Raw genomic sequence first — 16,707 nt, forward strand, 5'->3', positions numbered from 1 at the left:
AGACACAGTTATCATCACAGTACTTGTACTAATAAAGACACAGTTATGGTGTTTTCTCTCTGTAGCCTGTTACCCGTTTAACAAACTGCTTTGAGTATTTAAACTGTGTTCTGTGTCCTGTTTATAAGCACAAGACCAATTTCTACCGGCGAAATGCGTTTGTCTTATTTATGAATTATTTGCATCTGTATATTTTGAAATTCTGATTGTGACGTCATTATTTAATAACCCAGAATATGATTATGGTTTCTCTTGAGCACTGGAGTTAATTTATTAGGCTCAATGTTTCGGAGGAAATTGAAATGATATAACTCATCAAACCCGACACTGAGGAGTGATCAACCTCATGTGACTCAATGGAAATGATGATAAATGATGTAAAAAGTGTTTTGTCTCTCCAGCTCTCTCATGTTAAGTTATTGAGGGAATATCAGATCATGAAAAGACAAATCTTTCTGATAAATGAAGAAAGTTGTTTGTGGCCCTTTTATTATTCAGACCTACAATTAACATATATTTTAACCAGACGGTGAATCGGAAAATTAATCAAATATAAAACTTGAGTTTAATCTGTGATCTGTCTTCACTCTGGTATCAAACTCCAGTGATGTTGAGAACAATCAGATCAGTCCGATCGGCTGCAGCGTCCAATCACATAACTGATGAACAATGAGGGGGCGTGTCGGCCGTTAAAACACTTCCTGGAAGGCTGCTCTCGTGCGTCCTCGCTCATGGCTCCTCAGAGATCCGTCCTCGCTCTTAAGAGCAGAAATAAGAGCATTTTGTCCACATGTCAGCTTTAGGCTAACTGTATTTCTGTAACTTAAGAGAATGCATTTTGACAATATGCAACTTGTTTTATAGGTGAATGTGGATAGATCACAAAGCTATGCAGTATTATATCTGCAAGTGTCTGAACAGTAGCTTGCTAACACATAGCCTACATTAACTTGCTCACAGCTTGTAATTTTATGTCACAGTAGATTCAGTCCTTTTAAAAAAAAAATATCCTGGCTTTGCTCTTTTAGCACTTGATGAACCTTAAATGAAAGTTACAGTTTAGTTTTTAATTAACAGTTTTACTCTATTTCCAGCGTAATAGTAGTAATAAAGTGATGCACGTTCAAGAGGGCCCTGTTGTGTCTTTGTGGCACAGCTTAATGTCGAGGGAGGAGTTCCCTGCGGAGCTCTTTGTGTCTAAATAATTACTGGCCTCAGAAGGAAGAGCGTGCCGTGCAGAAAGGGTGATGATGTGCGTTAGACATCACCATCGGCTATTTGTTCTGCCGTCCAGGCTCCTTTGCCTTCTGGTTCATGCAAGCCTCACGGAGACCCCCCCCTTATCCTTTGCAAGCAACTTTAGGGTTGCCGACATTCCTCTGTGCAGAATGTATAAACCCGTCCTTTGGGAGCAGATCGCGCTTCCACGGTGGATGTCAAGGCACAAGCACAAGCATGTAAAGCCATGCACTTTATTGTTAGCCGACAAGGAAGCCTGTGTTGGATATTATGCACTCATACCCACAGACACGCATGCACACTCACACTATAACACACATGCACACTTGTACTAACACACATGCCCCAGTCCCCATGCAGCCTGGAACAGCAACAAAGCTCTCCCGTACTGTTGCCAGGGTAACTTGGTCGGGTCAAACCAGTCGAGCGGTGTCTCCCCCCCCCCCCCCCCACACACACACACACCACCTCCACTCACTTCTCTCTGTGTCTGTTTTTCTGTCCATCCTCCTCTCTCTCTCTCTCTCTCTCTTCTCTGACATCACGTTGCCCCAGCTCATCGGATCTTAAGCCACTTCTTCTCCCCTGTTTGGTCACAGTCACATGTCTGCCCCGGGCTGAACAGGGTGAAATGAGGATGATTCACCACTCTGGCCACTTTGTCCGACTGTAGAACTATTTTGAACCACAACATAAAAAATAAAACCTGGCCAAATCACAAGGACATGTCGAACGTTCAGTATTTTCACCATGCTGGTTGCAGGGGCATTGAGGGTTAGGAGATGACATCGTGCGTCTCCAAGTTACAAAAGAACGTAACGGACTTAACGAAACGCTAACTGCACATATGCCATTCACACCGACAGCAAAGCATTTACTTTGCAATTATGTGCATCAGTGTTTTACTATTTTCATTTGTAAATGGGTTAATAATACAGAGTGTGATAAGGCTGCTCCATTATGTGTAGAAATGATTTTTAATAAACATTTTATAAAAGGAAAAAAAAACACTTCAGGCCGTTGGCATATGGAAATTATTTCACAACTAAGCCGTTTCTGGCAGGGACACAGTGATGGATTACCCTTCTTCTCCTGCAGCTATTATAGATCTATTGTTGGAGTCGTGGACTGTGAATAAATGGAAATGACACAGATGGACAATTGAACTCTGTTTATTACTGATGGAACACAGCAGACATGAGAGAGCAATCAGAGCAGATGCAAATGTGCTAAACAAAGTCTAATTGCTTTGTGGTGCTCCAAAATTCTGGCAAACGCATATCTTTCCAAATATATGGAAAAGCGTGACACAGTTCTACATGAGACTCGCATCCGTTTCACAAACCTTAGCAGTCTGTGTTCCACGTTGTTCCCTAAACTGGTATGAACTGTACATGACACTAGTGTTTTGTCTTGACATGTAACCACGGGGTCACAGAAGGTTAGCAAAGAGATGTGTGCTGAAGGCGTGGCTTCTCATGTTATTGTCTAAGATAAGATACGTTTAGCATTGTCCTGAAATGAGGTAATTAGCTTGTACTTTGTTTTCTTAAGCAAGCAATAAAAACTAGAGGAGTCATGCAGTCATTCAGGGAGATTTAAGAATCAACACCAGCATTAGTTGGTAAAAAGATGTGAAACGATAGTTTACGTTGTAACTGGGCTACATTTGTTTTAAAAGGTTAAAGTCAGATCACTGAATTGTCATAGACAATAAATGTACGACAATGGCTGAATGAAGGCCTCAGCTTGCACAGAACAGGAAACGCAATTAAAGATGAATGTGTCAAACTGTCAGATAATCCGAGTAGTCCTCGTGTATTGCTGTTTTCTCTCTGGATGGATGAGGTAGATGATTACCACGGGGATTTCCTCCGGAAAGCTAATGAAACTCCACATTTCTGCAAGTTGACGCTTAATTGATCCCACCACTCAATGCTGGTTTGTTCACAAAGACATGTTTCTATTAATACCCAAGGAGATACTGACCTGATGTGTATTGATGGACCTTCATACTGCAGCTCGAAATACTCTGCCTAAAAGGAGGAAAACACCTGGTCTCCGCATCCTTTCTTGTCAGGCTGTAGCCGCTTTGTCCTCGTAGCAGCTCTTTAAAGATGGCCCCTCCAGGTAATGAATTCCATGACAAGTGGCCTGCTAATACCGTCTGGTCCCTCATGAGAAATTAATGTGTTGCCTTGTGAGATGAGAAGAGCTTTGAGCTGCTGTGTGATGTCAGCGTGATGGCATTAAATCCCTCTGTCAAAGTGGTGTCGGCCCGTGAGCTGGGTCAGCCTGGTGACCTCTTGTTACAGCGTCCCAGAGGACGCTGAACTAAACTGTCACTGTTGTCATTGTGGGCTACAGTGTCACTATTCTGAGCTTCATGCAGCGGTCAGTGTATAGAATTATGTTATTCAAAACATGTTTGATCTTAAGTGTCACGGCCATTTCTTCCCTCTTAACTAGAGACTTAACACTTGATGTGTCTCCAAACACATCCGAGGAGGTTGGGAATATTACCAGCAAGTAAGAAAATAAACAATTCAGCTACAAACATGTTGCACAAAATAAACAAAGCAAAGACTCCTGGACTAGAACGCTGTAACAATGTGTTGGTGGTTTTAGGATCTTTGCACTTACTAATTCAATTTCAGATACATCCTGCCTGCACTTAAAATGCTTTTTTTCATGGAAGCTTTCTTCCTTTACATTGCCAGTTTATTATTTTTTTGCGGTGCATTACACATGAACACCTTTTGTCACGGAAGGTGTCATTCATTAGCAGTTATGGGGCTAATGCGCTAGCCATCTGCTAACCCCCACCCTCGGAGCCAATGATTTGATTATTCATGCGGAGCCCTAAGCCGACTGCAGTGTGGCTGTGAACAGATGTTGAAACGTGAACTAGCAGCCCTCGGCCTTGAACTCCACGTGGCTTCATGCAGCGGCGTGTCGTCCTCTGCCGTTCAGACGCGCAGTGATCTCCTCTGACAGACTTTACCAAGCAGCAGCAAGGCACCAGCTCCACTCGGACCTAATGAGATCTGGAAATAATAGGCAGCAGAAGCCCAGGAGGAGGAGACAATTCAATCACTAGACGCACAAGCAGGCAGGCAGGCAGGCTGCTTGGCTGGCAGCAGTGTTTTCCACTGGCTGGCAGATGTGCATGTGTGTCAATTTGTGTGCCTCTTCATCATATCCTGCTAGCCATGTCCTTTACTTTCTCCACACCGCCAGTGTGTCGAGAGCTAAAGGCCTTGGCTGCCAGTCGTACTTTAAACATTCATAAAGTAGCATCACCAATGTTAGCCGCTGTTCTTTAACGTAGTAGAAGAAAAGTCACAAATGGAGTCAGTCGGACTGACATTCAGCTGTTCTATCGTTCTCCTGCCGAGGTCGTGGCCTGGTTTTAATGTGGTGTAGTTATGTTCTGGGAACTGATCCGCACGGCTTGTGTGTCAGGTTGTTGGTTGTGTGCATTGAAGTTGGTTGGACTTTTAGCGCAGTAGCTAGCTAGATTAGGTGTCTTAACTCTGCTCATAGATGGCCGACACCAGCATTCGTCATGTGTAGTGGTCCTAAATCTCTACAGCCGACTAAGTGTTTGCTCGCAAAAGGCCTATTTGTGATTAGTATACTTTAAACCTTGAATGAAAAAATGCAGTTTCAGGTGAGCGTGTTAAAATACTATGTGCTTAGTGCTGACTTACATTAGACTGAACGACAGCTCTTTGGTTGCTTTGACATATCGCTGCTTCTTTTTGGATCATATTTATAACCGGGAGCTTTAAGAAGAACCTTTAGGCTGGAACTGCGTTTTCAAGTGGGAAACTGGTGATCATTGTAACTCCAATACGACAGGAACACTGCATAAAGCCACATGGCGTGTTATGGGCACTTGTAGAATGCTAACATGCTCTCTTGTTGTTAAATATTAGTTTTCTGTGCACTACACTGACAAGAAATGCCAGACTTGAACCATCTCAGTGCATCACAGCATCTAAAGGGAAGCGAACACCAGACACTAGCATTGGTAGGACACACACGCAGCGTGATGCAATTTTGTCTCTCTGTGAAATACTGGTCCGGAGGTGACTGGGGGAGGGGGCGAAGAAAAAACACTGAGTAAGATACCAGGCAGTTACAAATGATGTTTTGAATTCCTATAAACAAACACCCATACAGGCAGTAACCAAAGCATGAGGAAAGAGTAGTTAAAGGGGGGAATTGCTCGGTCATAGTGTAAGTGTAGAGTGACTGTATTTTCCCCACTGTGTGTTAAAGCAGCTCTTCATATCATAAGCTCATTATATATGAGCCATAAAGTGATTATGGACTCCAGTAAGGCATTGTTCTGCTGTTGACAGGATTAAAGATGACTAGAGAGAGAGAGAGGGAGTGGGAGAGAGACTCTCGCCGCTCTATGGCTGAGTGTTGCTTTGTATAAGCCAGCAGTGAAAGGGGCCGCGCGCTTGACTGTTTGCCAGCTGCGGCACACCCTACCTCCACTTCTTCTACACATTCACGTTCCGCCCCTTTGTCTGCCCATCTGCATATCTGTCTGCTTGGCTCTCGTTCAAAGGCAGCGCTGTGAAGTGTCGCTTTTAATGAAATGCTTGAGACAATGAAAACAGTAAATCTCTTTTGTCAGTGTGGTATTGATTGGTATCTGTGTCACTGGGTGTGAGTGCAGGATTCCTGTGAAAACGAAAAGTAAGGGCTGTGTGCAACAGGTTATATGGCATCCTCTGACACTGCCTTGGTGAATTTGAATCACTGTTCTTATCAAGATACACAACATTGTTAAGACCATATATGGATAGATCAACCACTCCATATATATATATATATATATATATATTTTTTTTTTTGTGTCTCGATTTCTAATGTGCTTTCGTCTTCTCTCTGCAGAAGAAGGCCGGAGTTGTGAAGACGCAGGAGAAGGAGCGGTGGAAGGAGAAAAAGGTGGCGAAGCGGCAGAAAAGGGAAGATGAGGAAGTGGAGGAGGAAGAGGAGAACGTCGAGCCGGTTGTGGACGCCCTGGAGAATGGGTTCCTTCATCACGCCCAGCGGGAGCAGGAGAGAATGACCGAGAGGCTGCTGAAGAAGACTTACTCCAAGAAGAACAAAATGGTGAGTGGATCTGACCCCATAGCCTTTTTTTTTATTCAAGAAATTCTCACTTGACAGTAGTTCAACCTAGGTTACAAAAGGGACTTTTTGGTTTGTGGATATCTTGCTGACAAAATGAAAGATGTCTGATGTGCTGGCTTTTGTCATGAAGCTGAGTTGGATCTTCTGGCACGACTTCACCTGCTTCCAAAGTGCACGGAGAAGGGTACAAGTCTGAAGAGGTCAAAACTCCAGCAACATGTGTCGTGTATATAGGACATCTTTATTGTATGACTGTGGCTTTTCCATGAAGGCAGATGAGCAAGTCTGACTGCTTTGTTGTGATTTGGCAGTGCTGTTCTTTCCATCTTTCTTTAATGAAGACCAGGACAGGCTTACCTCCAAATCTATACTTTCTATTCATCTAACAGCTGGTCCACATTCCCTTTTTAAGCAGAACAAGCTCTACAGTGAATCTTCAGAAAAGAGGTGAACAGTGTGAACGGAGCCTTTACGCTCGTGTCAAATGTGACTTTACTTATTCTGGTGTCAGCAGGGACTTTGTACCGCAGTGCTGAGGTTGTCAAGCGACACTTCAGTCCATTCTATCAGTCCACCATCAAACCCTTCTCAGTTTTCAACACTTGAGAAAGTAATTTTCTTCAAATACTCCTTTTGTGAGCAGTCTCTAAAGCCCATTCAGAGCTGGCAAACATTGACTTTCTATTGCTACAGTCATTTTGAAATTTTTTTTTTTATCTCTTTCATTGTTTTTGAAATAGAAGCTTTTGACACTACTGACGTTGCCCCCTCAGGAAGTCCAGGTTATTGACAGAATCTTTTTTTTCTTTGAATTTTCTTTGTCAGCGGCAGCTTTTAGTAATTGGTTATCACGTCTCTCACACTGGTTGGTGGTGACGTTGAGCGCTTCCTTCTGCTTGCTGCTGTCTAAAGTGACTTGATGTTCTGCATCAGTAGTGACTAATGCAGTGCCCGGTCAGAACGCTTGGCCTGTGTGTGGACGCCATACTGTCCCCTTTTAGTTCAAGGCCCCAGGCGCAGAAGGCCAACAGTCATCTGACCCTTGAACTAAAAGGGTCAAAAACAGCTATTGATTTATTAAGATGTTTGATGATATGAAATATATTGAATGATGTTACTATTCTTACTCATTGTACCCTGAAATAACTTACAAAAGACCCCCAAAGCACTTTACTACAACTCAGCCGTATAGCCTATACTACTTACTGTGTAGCTCTACTTCACAGGAAAACATTGTAGTACTACGTTTACTTGACAAACAACTCGTACTGGTCACTTTGCAGATTATAAAGTTATATAGGAGAGCATGGATTTAATTAGCGGATGCATTTTGCAGGCGGTAACGTTATTAGTGTTGTAAGTTAGTATCAAGTCTTACATCAGGGACATTTACTCACGGGGCGGGGGGGAACACACCCAAGCGGCGCAGTAGTAGACTACTGGCTGCAACATGGATGACACTTAGCAGAGGCATTCATCTCCAAACGGGCATATTACCGGCTGGCTTTGGCATAACCACCACGGTTATAGAGAAGAGAATGGATTTAATGAGTGCAGTTTGAAGTTGGCTAAACCTTACAACATTTGTCTGCTTGTGCTCGTTGACTCCAGGGAAATAAATAAAAGTTTGGTAGTAACGTTATCTAGCATTCATGTAGCGTTGGCATAGGGTTAGGCGTCAGCATGTAATCACTTGTTGATACAAGGTGGATGGCTAGTACTTGTCTAAAACTACTGGCACAGCAACAACAGACCAGCTAATACAGGGTTGAGGCCACAGTCGGATATGAAGCGCGACACACTGTATGTGACTTGTATTCACTGATGAGCCCCGATGCTACCAAACATGGCTTCATAAACAAGTTGCTGGTAAGCTGCCTTCAGGTGGATTTAGCTCGCGACCCCATTCTTGTTTTTCTTCACGACTTTTCTGTTTGTTAATGCGGAGAGAGGGCTGCCAACATCCCGGCTTCAAGCACACTGCTGAGCCCACAGACTCGGAGTCTGTCCCAGCGAGATAGCCCATCGATGTGTTAACAGTTTGTTTAAATGGGTGGATGTTTTTTTTCATGCTCCTGTCTGAGGCCAAGCGCTACCATAGTGCTGCTGAGGATAAGAGGGGAAATGTAGTCAGGAAGCCAAACTAAATAATGAGGCTGTGTAGCCCGGAGGCCTCCTCCACAGATAAAAATATCTCTCTGAGATAAGATTTCCTGAGGAAGTTAACATGGCTGAAAATGAGTTTGGCTGTGATATTTAGGTTGCTAAGAGACAGTGAAAGATTATGTATTTAGCTGATGCTCTTATCCAGAGTTTAAGTGCAATGGGCTGCAATTACTGAACCAGATCTACATTCTAGTTCGGATAATAACTCCGTAATATTTCCAAACTGCTGCTGTCATGTGAAAACCTTGTAACTTCAGCTGTGCTGAATTTCATATTTTGCAGTAACTTCATCTGAAGATTTACTGCACATATTCCCAAGGACATTAATATAGTAGAGATCACGAAACCAGCTCAAAACCCACAGGAAGACTAAAGCTGAAACTATGTTTTTTAATGTTTCCACCCATCAGCAGTCAGATACTTTTTTGTCCCTGGAATATATAATGGGGAAGTAAAGAATCGGGGGTAAGAAAGTTTAATATTTCATATAAAATGTTTGATCTTTGGTCGTAAAATAAGCAGTATTTTTTGCTTCCCAAGTGATATTACTGCATATTGAATAGCTCCATCTTACGTCTATTTATTTGACATTTTGCTTGTTCTTCCTTAAAGCAATTTGAAGTAATATCTGGAGGTACATCAACAAATGCACCTCCCTGAAGATTTAGGTTTTTTTTCACTGCCATCAGCCAAACTACAAATATTATATTACATTTTTAAGGAATGCATAACAAGATGTTCATTTTGTCACAGTGGAAGTGATGAGGTAACAGGGGTCTCAGGGTCCTGGAGGCATACAGGTCCTCAAAGGACGGCAGATTGCAGCCAATCACGCTGCAGGCTGCCCTTGTTCTTGGTTGAGGCAGCTGCGTGCGTACCAGACTCTGATGGAGGAGGTGAGGATGGACTCTCATTGACTTTGGCAGGTTGAACTCCTTCAGCTGCCGCTGGAAGTACATCCCTTGCCGTGCTTTTTTGATCTCCCTTGCCAGATGGACTGATTTATACATAGGCCCTGTTGCTCTTACTTCATTTCTAAACTTTCCAATCCCTTCTTTTTTAAATCTCAGTGTCTAGCTCAAGCAATGTTTGACTGTATCACTTTGTGAGTAGCTAAGACATCTTTTAACCTGCGCAGGCTTTAGTTCTCAGCATGCTGAAACCTTCAGCGTGCCTTTGATGCATAACAGAACGCCCAATTCCCAGCTACACTTTCACTGTTTCCAGTATTAACAATTATGCTTTGGGAAACAGCAACACCCAAATTCAGTCATAATCACAGCGCAGTTAAGACTCGGCACATGATCATGTTGCATGACTAATTCATTATAGATAACATTATTAAAATTGAAACGGTTGATCCACACCTTCGAGTAGATCCTCTCTGCTTTAGTTAGAAGCATAAAAGGTGTTTGATCACCACACCTTTTGTGATATGATTTAATATGCAATATAAATTGTTTCTAAATAGGAATGTGTGCATGTGTTGCTGAATGTCTTACAAAACCTGCCCCGTGAAAACCTTTTGTAGGAGTGTATGAAGAATTTGATTGATTTCATTCTCAATTATATATCCTTACAAATACAGACAATAAATCTATCAGGTGTCGATAAATGAGTTGTTGCTGAGTCCAATCTCTCTGGGTCAAGTGCACATCAAAGAATTGTTAGTCAGCTGTTTTCCAGAGCAGCAGATCACAGCAGCAGTAACACAAGTATTGTTGTGACTCTGGAGAGGAAACTGTTTTGAGTGCTTGATACCAGCTTAGGAGAGAATGATAGAGCGAGTAATAAATAGTTATCTATTCTTACTTCATCCTTAACGCCTGTCATGTCTTCATGCGCTCTAAGTGTCTTTGATGGATGGAATCCCATATAAAACACACTCGCTTCCACGAGGAGCCCTTTGTGGATTTCATCTGCCACAGAAAATGTCCTTGGCAATAGCGCCGCCAGACTCTGTCGTGTGGTTTATATTCACAGTTCATTTAACAATCCCATGTAAACATTTACTCTTACTTACATCCAAGAGGACAAACTGTAGATCATTTTATCCAACAAACACTAAACAGATGGATGTGCAGACGTAAATAAACACTTTTGTTGTAACTGTGGGAAAAGGGCAACACAGAGCAGCCATCTGAGCTTCAAAACAGGCGTTTATGGCAGATGAAATAGATGGAATACACTGATAGGGACGTATACTTTAAGTCTCCACCACAATGATCAGCTGCACTTGGAGCGTTACTACTCTGTCCTTCAGGCTGCCCTCTTCGTGTCCAGCTTAGTTTCCCCCATCCATATCTCTTTTCTGTCTCAAGTCAGAGGGTTCCCTGGTGTATGTCACACACTAAGACCCACAGGCGCGGTGATGTGCTGGCACCCACGAGCCAGAAGCACGCCGGAGGACAGGAGCTGCAGTGACAGAGCGGAGTGTGTCACAGAGAGGCAGTGTGGTGGGGCGGGGCACTTGTTCTAATTGCAAGGCTCACAGGACCTCAGGAATGGTCGAGCATCGTGTGTGTGTGTGTGTGTGTGTGTGTGTGTGTGTGTGTGTGTCAGTCAACTGAAATAAGCAATTATTTTCAATGGGTTAATAGGCCCTTAAAGGTGCAATGTGTAACATCTAGACATGTTGACGTTTAGTTTAAAACATTTAAACATGAACATTATCATCAGAATGTGAAGAGTCAAATACGTCACGCTAACTGGCTAGCCACGGCCTGTCCTGTCAAATATAGGCTACTGCTTGTACCACCGGAGGCGATAGAAAGTCACTGTAGCATCCAGTCTGCCTTGTCAATAATGCATCCATGGTTCATGTGCGTTTGCTTTATTTGCCCTGCTGTTAGTTGGTAGTCATCATAATAATAATAATAATAATAATAAGTGATGACTGTGAATTTAGATTGTATGGACCCAGTAGTGAAATGCTGCCCCGAGTGACAGTTCACACAGTCGTTATCAGCTCACCTCTTGGGCTACTGTTCAGAGAACCAATAAAAGCACAGTCAGTTTGCTCCCTTACTCAGCCAAAGATGGCACAAAACATACACACACCTGTGTAGAGCAAAGCATTATCAACACAAGAACATTTGATAACAATCACCCTTTTGTCATTGACATTGTAGTTCATAATAATCTCCATAAACCAACACACTTGTATGACCTGCATTGTCCTCTCATTCCCTGCTGTAAGATACTAGAAACGCAGCTTGCAGGAAGCATTTACACGATTATGACCTTCAATATGTTTCAAAAGGGAGTCATGAATAACGCATAATGCTGAGTCGCTCAAGCAACACACTGATAGCTACACGTACACATCACCATCCCCGTCCATTAGTGGCATACCCTGTGCTGTACACACTCCGCACTAGCAATGTGATGTAGGGAAACATCTCTGGACACTATTGCCTTACTATCGTTCAAGCAGGTGGGTATCAAGTGTCCTGCATGCCCCTGTCCTGTCATATCTAGGTATGTGTATAAGCAGTAAGCCAGCCGGAGACAGATCAGATTAGCTGGGGCATTAACAGTGCACTGGAGCATAGTTCAGGGGCAGCCGGGGAGCTGCGATAGAGAGTACTGCCGCCCATTGGCAGTGTGGCAGCGGTAACAGCGAGGGATCAGGATGACTGATAACGGCGAGGTGGTTGTTATCTGGGGAGCCGCGACCCTGAGCGGCAGCAGCTCGGCTCAGGAGACAATAACTCCGCTGGCTAACCAGCTCCCAGCCCATTTGGCTGGAGATCAAGGTGAACCCTTTCACCCCGAGTCAATCTGGGCAAGTGGATTGAGCTGCACTGTTGTTGACTCACTTTAATAACACAAATGTCATATACTGTAACTTAAATGTACTTTGCACATAGCTTTTTTTTCCTCCTCCATTCAAGGTAATATTTGTTCCCCTTATTCTCCGAGAACGACCACATTTATTTCACTGTGGTCGTTTCACTTTATTTCATCTGCTTATAATGTTGTGGCTGATTGAGGAACTTAAACAGTGTCTAGTGTTGCACTTGTAATGAGATCAGCCCTAAAATGTGACATCCTTGATGTAATTATAGAGTCGGAAAAAAAGCTTGTTAGTGGTAACATGATAGAAAGGGCCTTTACTCCTGTTACTCCGGTTAACACTGCAATTTAACAAAGAGCATTATTAGATGAGTAGATAATGAGGTACGCTGCTGAGGTGTCTGCAGGCACATGACATGTGAGAGTGTGTGCAGAGAGACGGAGATGAGTGGAGGAGCGTGACTTGTAATAGACCCTGACAGATCAATTAACGAGCTGCATGTAACATCGACATGCATGCATGATCAAACGGCAGTGTGTCTCTTCCTCATCAAAGACCAACATGCATGTGCCTGTGTTGGACAGAGATACATATGAATCCTTGTTTATCTACTGCAGTTCAACCAAGCCTGTGTGAATCATGACTCTATTAAGAGGCCACCTTTTAAATGAAATGGGCTTGAATCAATGTAAATATACAGTGATACTGCAAATTAGGAGTTTAAAATGAGTAATTTATGACTTAATTAACTTCAATTGCTGCATTAGGAATTACAAGAACATTTGATGACACTCCAGCATAACATATAATATAGTAGCATGGGCATGTCATAAATGTAGAGAATAATAAAGCCAGCTAATTAGATCAGTGATCAGACAGTGACTAATGTATGTAATGTGTTGTAAAACTGCTTGCTCAAATTGTTAAGCACTTAAAAGTTCACACAGCTGCTTTTGTTAAGTAGTTGTTGGAGAATCAAAGTGAAGTATTCTTTGAGTCACTGATATATGAGTCAATCGAAGGTAACTACTTCCTATAGATGATAAATAATTGCAAAAATGAATTCTGCAACTTAAACTGAATACGTGTTTACACACGTACCTTCCTCTCTGTGTGTTTTCAAGCTTCCTAACTGCAGACGACCTGAACACAGTGGATTTAGTGTGATGATGGGGTTTTCCTCTGAGGCTGGTGGTGTTGACTTTGCCCGGGATGCCGAGGGGAAGGCTGGGGAAGAATGAGGGAACAGTCCCAACGGTGTTGAAATAGAGGTGGGGAGAGAGAGTGCTGCTCCAGTCCCAGGGGACGGTCTGGAGTTGAACCGGGTTCCAATCTGAACTGGCCCCAGATAGTGAGAGATGGTTAATGCAGAGGATATTCATTGAAAGATGTGACTGGTCTGTCAAAATGGATTGGAAAACTGATGCCTCATAGATACGTTTGACACGCTACGATATAAATGCCGCTGTGATAGATGGGACCCACAGGAGAAATCTCAACACACCAGAATTCAATGGGAAGACTGGTCAAATGACTTTGTCAGATTAGATAAATGCTACCTCCAGGAAAGAATTAAGCCCTCTCAGGATTTCTCCTCAAGATCCATAACCCCCTCCACTCCCAACGGCTACAGCCTCCCAACCCCTTAGACGAGGAGAGAGAGAGAGGCAGAAAGACCGCAGAGACAGAGACCGAAATAGAACTAAAGGGAAGCCAATGACAAAGCCAGACACCCTCTGCGCCTGCTATGCTTAGCCAGGTGAATATTGCATGGGACAGTGCACAGTGATTAATGTCAGGCCATGTAAGGTTCTTGACCGAGTTGCTGTACTGTAGGTCTACACGCGCACATAAACACACGTCCCATCACTTTTAACAAGCCACAGCCATTGAGATACAGCAGGGCTACTTCAGAGCAACCACTCTGGGGACAATTAGGTCTGGCAACATTAAATGACCAGGGATCTAAAGTCGCGCTCTGTTGGAGTTGAGGCTAGTGCATGCTGGGATTGGACTGGGTAGCAGAGGCAAGGAGGAACTCCTCCTGGATGTGTGCTTTCTGAGGTGTAGGTTTGTTTTTTTTCAGTGCAGTCGTTTTGGACTCGGGGGGGCAATTGTTTGCTGTCATACATTTGCCAGGACATCCTTTATCTGCGCTTTGCTAGTTGTGATTACTTTCTTTTTCTATTTAATTTATTAAAGTGGGACCTCCCCGGCTACATCATTTTCTGTCTTTGTATCTACTGGAGAATCTGCAGCTATAGCAACAGATGCATTGCCCCTAGTAGATGTTTAACTAGAACAGACAGAAGGGAGAGACACTTTATTACACTCCGTGCTTTGTGATTTACAGCATCATCGTGGTTTATTTATTACAATAATGGTCAGGGAGACGTTCAGAAAAGTGTGCTCCGGGAGATCTCGGGTGGAGTTTTATTCCTCCCTGCGAAAGCTTTCGGCTAAGTAGAGTGTCATAGGTTGAGCTCAGGTGAGGTCCGATTTATTGTGGAGCGCTTTCATCAAACAAGCTAATCACAAAGGTCTTCCTGCATCAAAATTGCTTTCAACAAATGGTAGCACTTCCTGTGTACTCAGAAAAAGATTCCCTGGAAACAGCAAAGGGGGCAGCAGGTGTCTGCAGATGTGAAAGCTTTCATGAGCTGTGTTCACCGACTGAAATGGGAATAATTCAGAAACAATTGGCCACAGTGTTTTATCAAAGCATGCAACACATGGTGAGTCACAATTTGTTTTCTGTGAGTTTAATGTGTTAGTCGTGTCTCAGCTGTTTCTGTGATTATCAAGAATTTTCAAGGACAGGGAGGGAACACACGGAATTCTGAAAAGTAGCCGTAGTACAAAATAATACTATCGGCCTTGAAAATCACGTATTGGTTAAACCCTAGACGCAGGACTGTAACGCAGCACTGTCGAGGGTCAGGTTCCCTGGCTACCTCTTTATCCGGAGGCTGGCAGCCGTCTGCTGCGTGGTACTGTATTACACGGGAGGCTTTACGGACGGAGGGATCTGGTTTTTGTTCGGTAGGATGGAAGTGGGTGGCGGTCCTGAGCCCTCTGAAAAGAGAAGCCTCCTGTACTTGCACGAGGTCTTTTGTTTGGGGGCCTGTGTGTTTTGACAAGCCTAAGAGGGGGAAAGACAATAGAGAGGCCATGGCTGTATCCTGACAGGTTTGTGCGGTACATGTAGGCTGCTACCCTCCACTTGTGTTGTTCTCCACCGTCATCGACAAATCTCTCTTTCTCTCCTTGTCACAGCTGTATCAGATTTGTTTTAATAAGCGCTTGAATTAGCACCTATTTGATTAGAATCCATTTAATTGCCGCTTGGCAGAATGTGTTGTCGCATGTGTCTTCAATGTGTGCCTCTTGTTTGTATGTTACGTGTGTTCTCCTCTGTGTGCGTGTGTGGTCTTATTTGTGTGTGTCGATTATTGTGTGTATGTGTCTGTATAAGTGGCTGTGATGAAATGCTTGCCTACTTGGCGGCGTCTGAACATTTAAGTGTCAAAGTGCCATCTTTGCAACGTCAGCCCACTAGGGTCACTACATTAATGGGATCTGCCGAGGCCCCTGCCCCTGTTTTCATAGCCCTGTGCCTGGGGGGGGGGGGGGGGGGGGTGGGGGGGGGGGGGGGGGGGAGGGGGGTGGGAGGGGGGGGGGGGGATGGGTTGGCGACTAGCAAAGCTGGACATTAACTCAGACGGCTTAAATGGGATTAGTGGTGTCACTGAGACAGATGTGATCTTTGCAGCCACAGCTTTCCTTCTCTTTCTCGCTCCGTTCAGTTCTGCTGTGATACAACACTGACCCCTGCTGTAGTAGAGAGTTATTGCACCCACATACATGAGGGGCTGGTGGATGATGCTGTGTTAACCCTTTGCTAGATTGCATCACATTGTCCATTGGGGGTCACTGTTCCCATTTGGAAAAGATGGTGGGAGGCCTCGCCTCTCCTGCCATTTTGACTGCCTGATGTAAAGTACGTCTGGGTTTGCAATATTGAACCCAGGCGGTGGATCTTCTGCAGGTTCCATCAACATGTTTCCTGCAGCGTCTTGTAATGGATGCTTAATGTGGCTTCAAATATTGCCATGAAAACATCGTCGGAGATAATGAAATAACACCGGAACACCAAGGCTCATGTGTGGGTTGTGTATGCCAGCGCCATCACTCATATTAGCTCATTAAAACAGCAAGTAGCGCTGCTGCACAAGGTCAGATTTATCCATATCCAGAAATCTCCTTGCGTCAAGCATGTCCTATAATTACAATGTCACCAATATAAGGACAGCCGCTTAAACAAGATATATTTAAAATGTTCAGCT

At 43.7% G+C, this 16,707-nt stretch overlaps 1 protein-coding gene across 1 annotated transcript in view; it reads left to right on the forward strand.

Annotated features, from left to right (window-relative positions):
- The window catches only part of LOC116384622 (fibrosin-1-like protein), a 77,037-nt gene extending 61,057 nt beyond the window's left edge, over positions 1-15,980 (forward strand). Inside the window, exon 2 of the mRNA XM_031849462.1 lies at positions 6,154-15,980. Within this exon, the coding sequence (XP_031705322.1) occupies positions 6,154-6,429 (276 nt within the window). The 3' untranslated portion in view covers positions 6,430-15,980. The remainder of the gene's footprint in view (positions 1-6,153) is intronic.
- Positions 15,981-16,707: the final 727 nt, after the last annotated feature.

This window comes from Anarrhichthys ocellatus, unplaced genomic scaffold, assembly GCF_004355925.1.
Source record: "Anarrhichthys ocellatus isolate YVR2014 unplaced genomic scaffold, GSC_Weel_1.0 scaffold9, whole genome shotgun sequence".
Classification (NCBI taxonomy): domain Eukaryota; kingdom Metazoa; phylum Chordata; class Actinopteri; order Perciformes; family Anarhichadidae; genus Anarrhichthys; species Anarrhichthys ocellatus.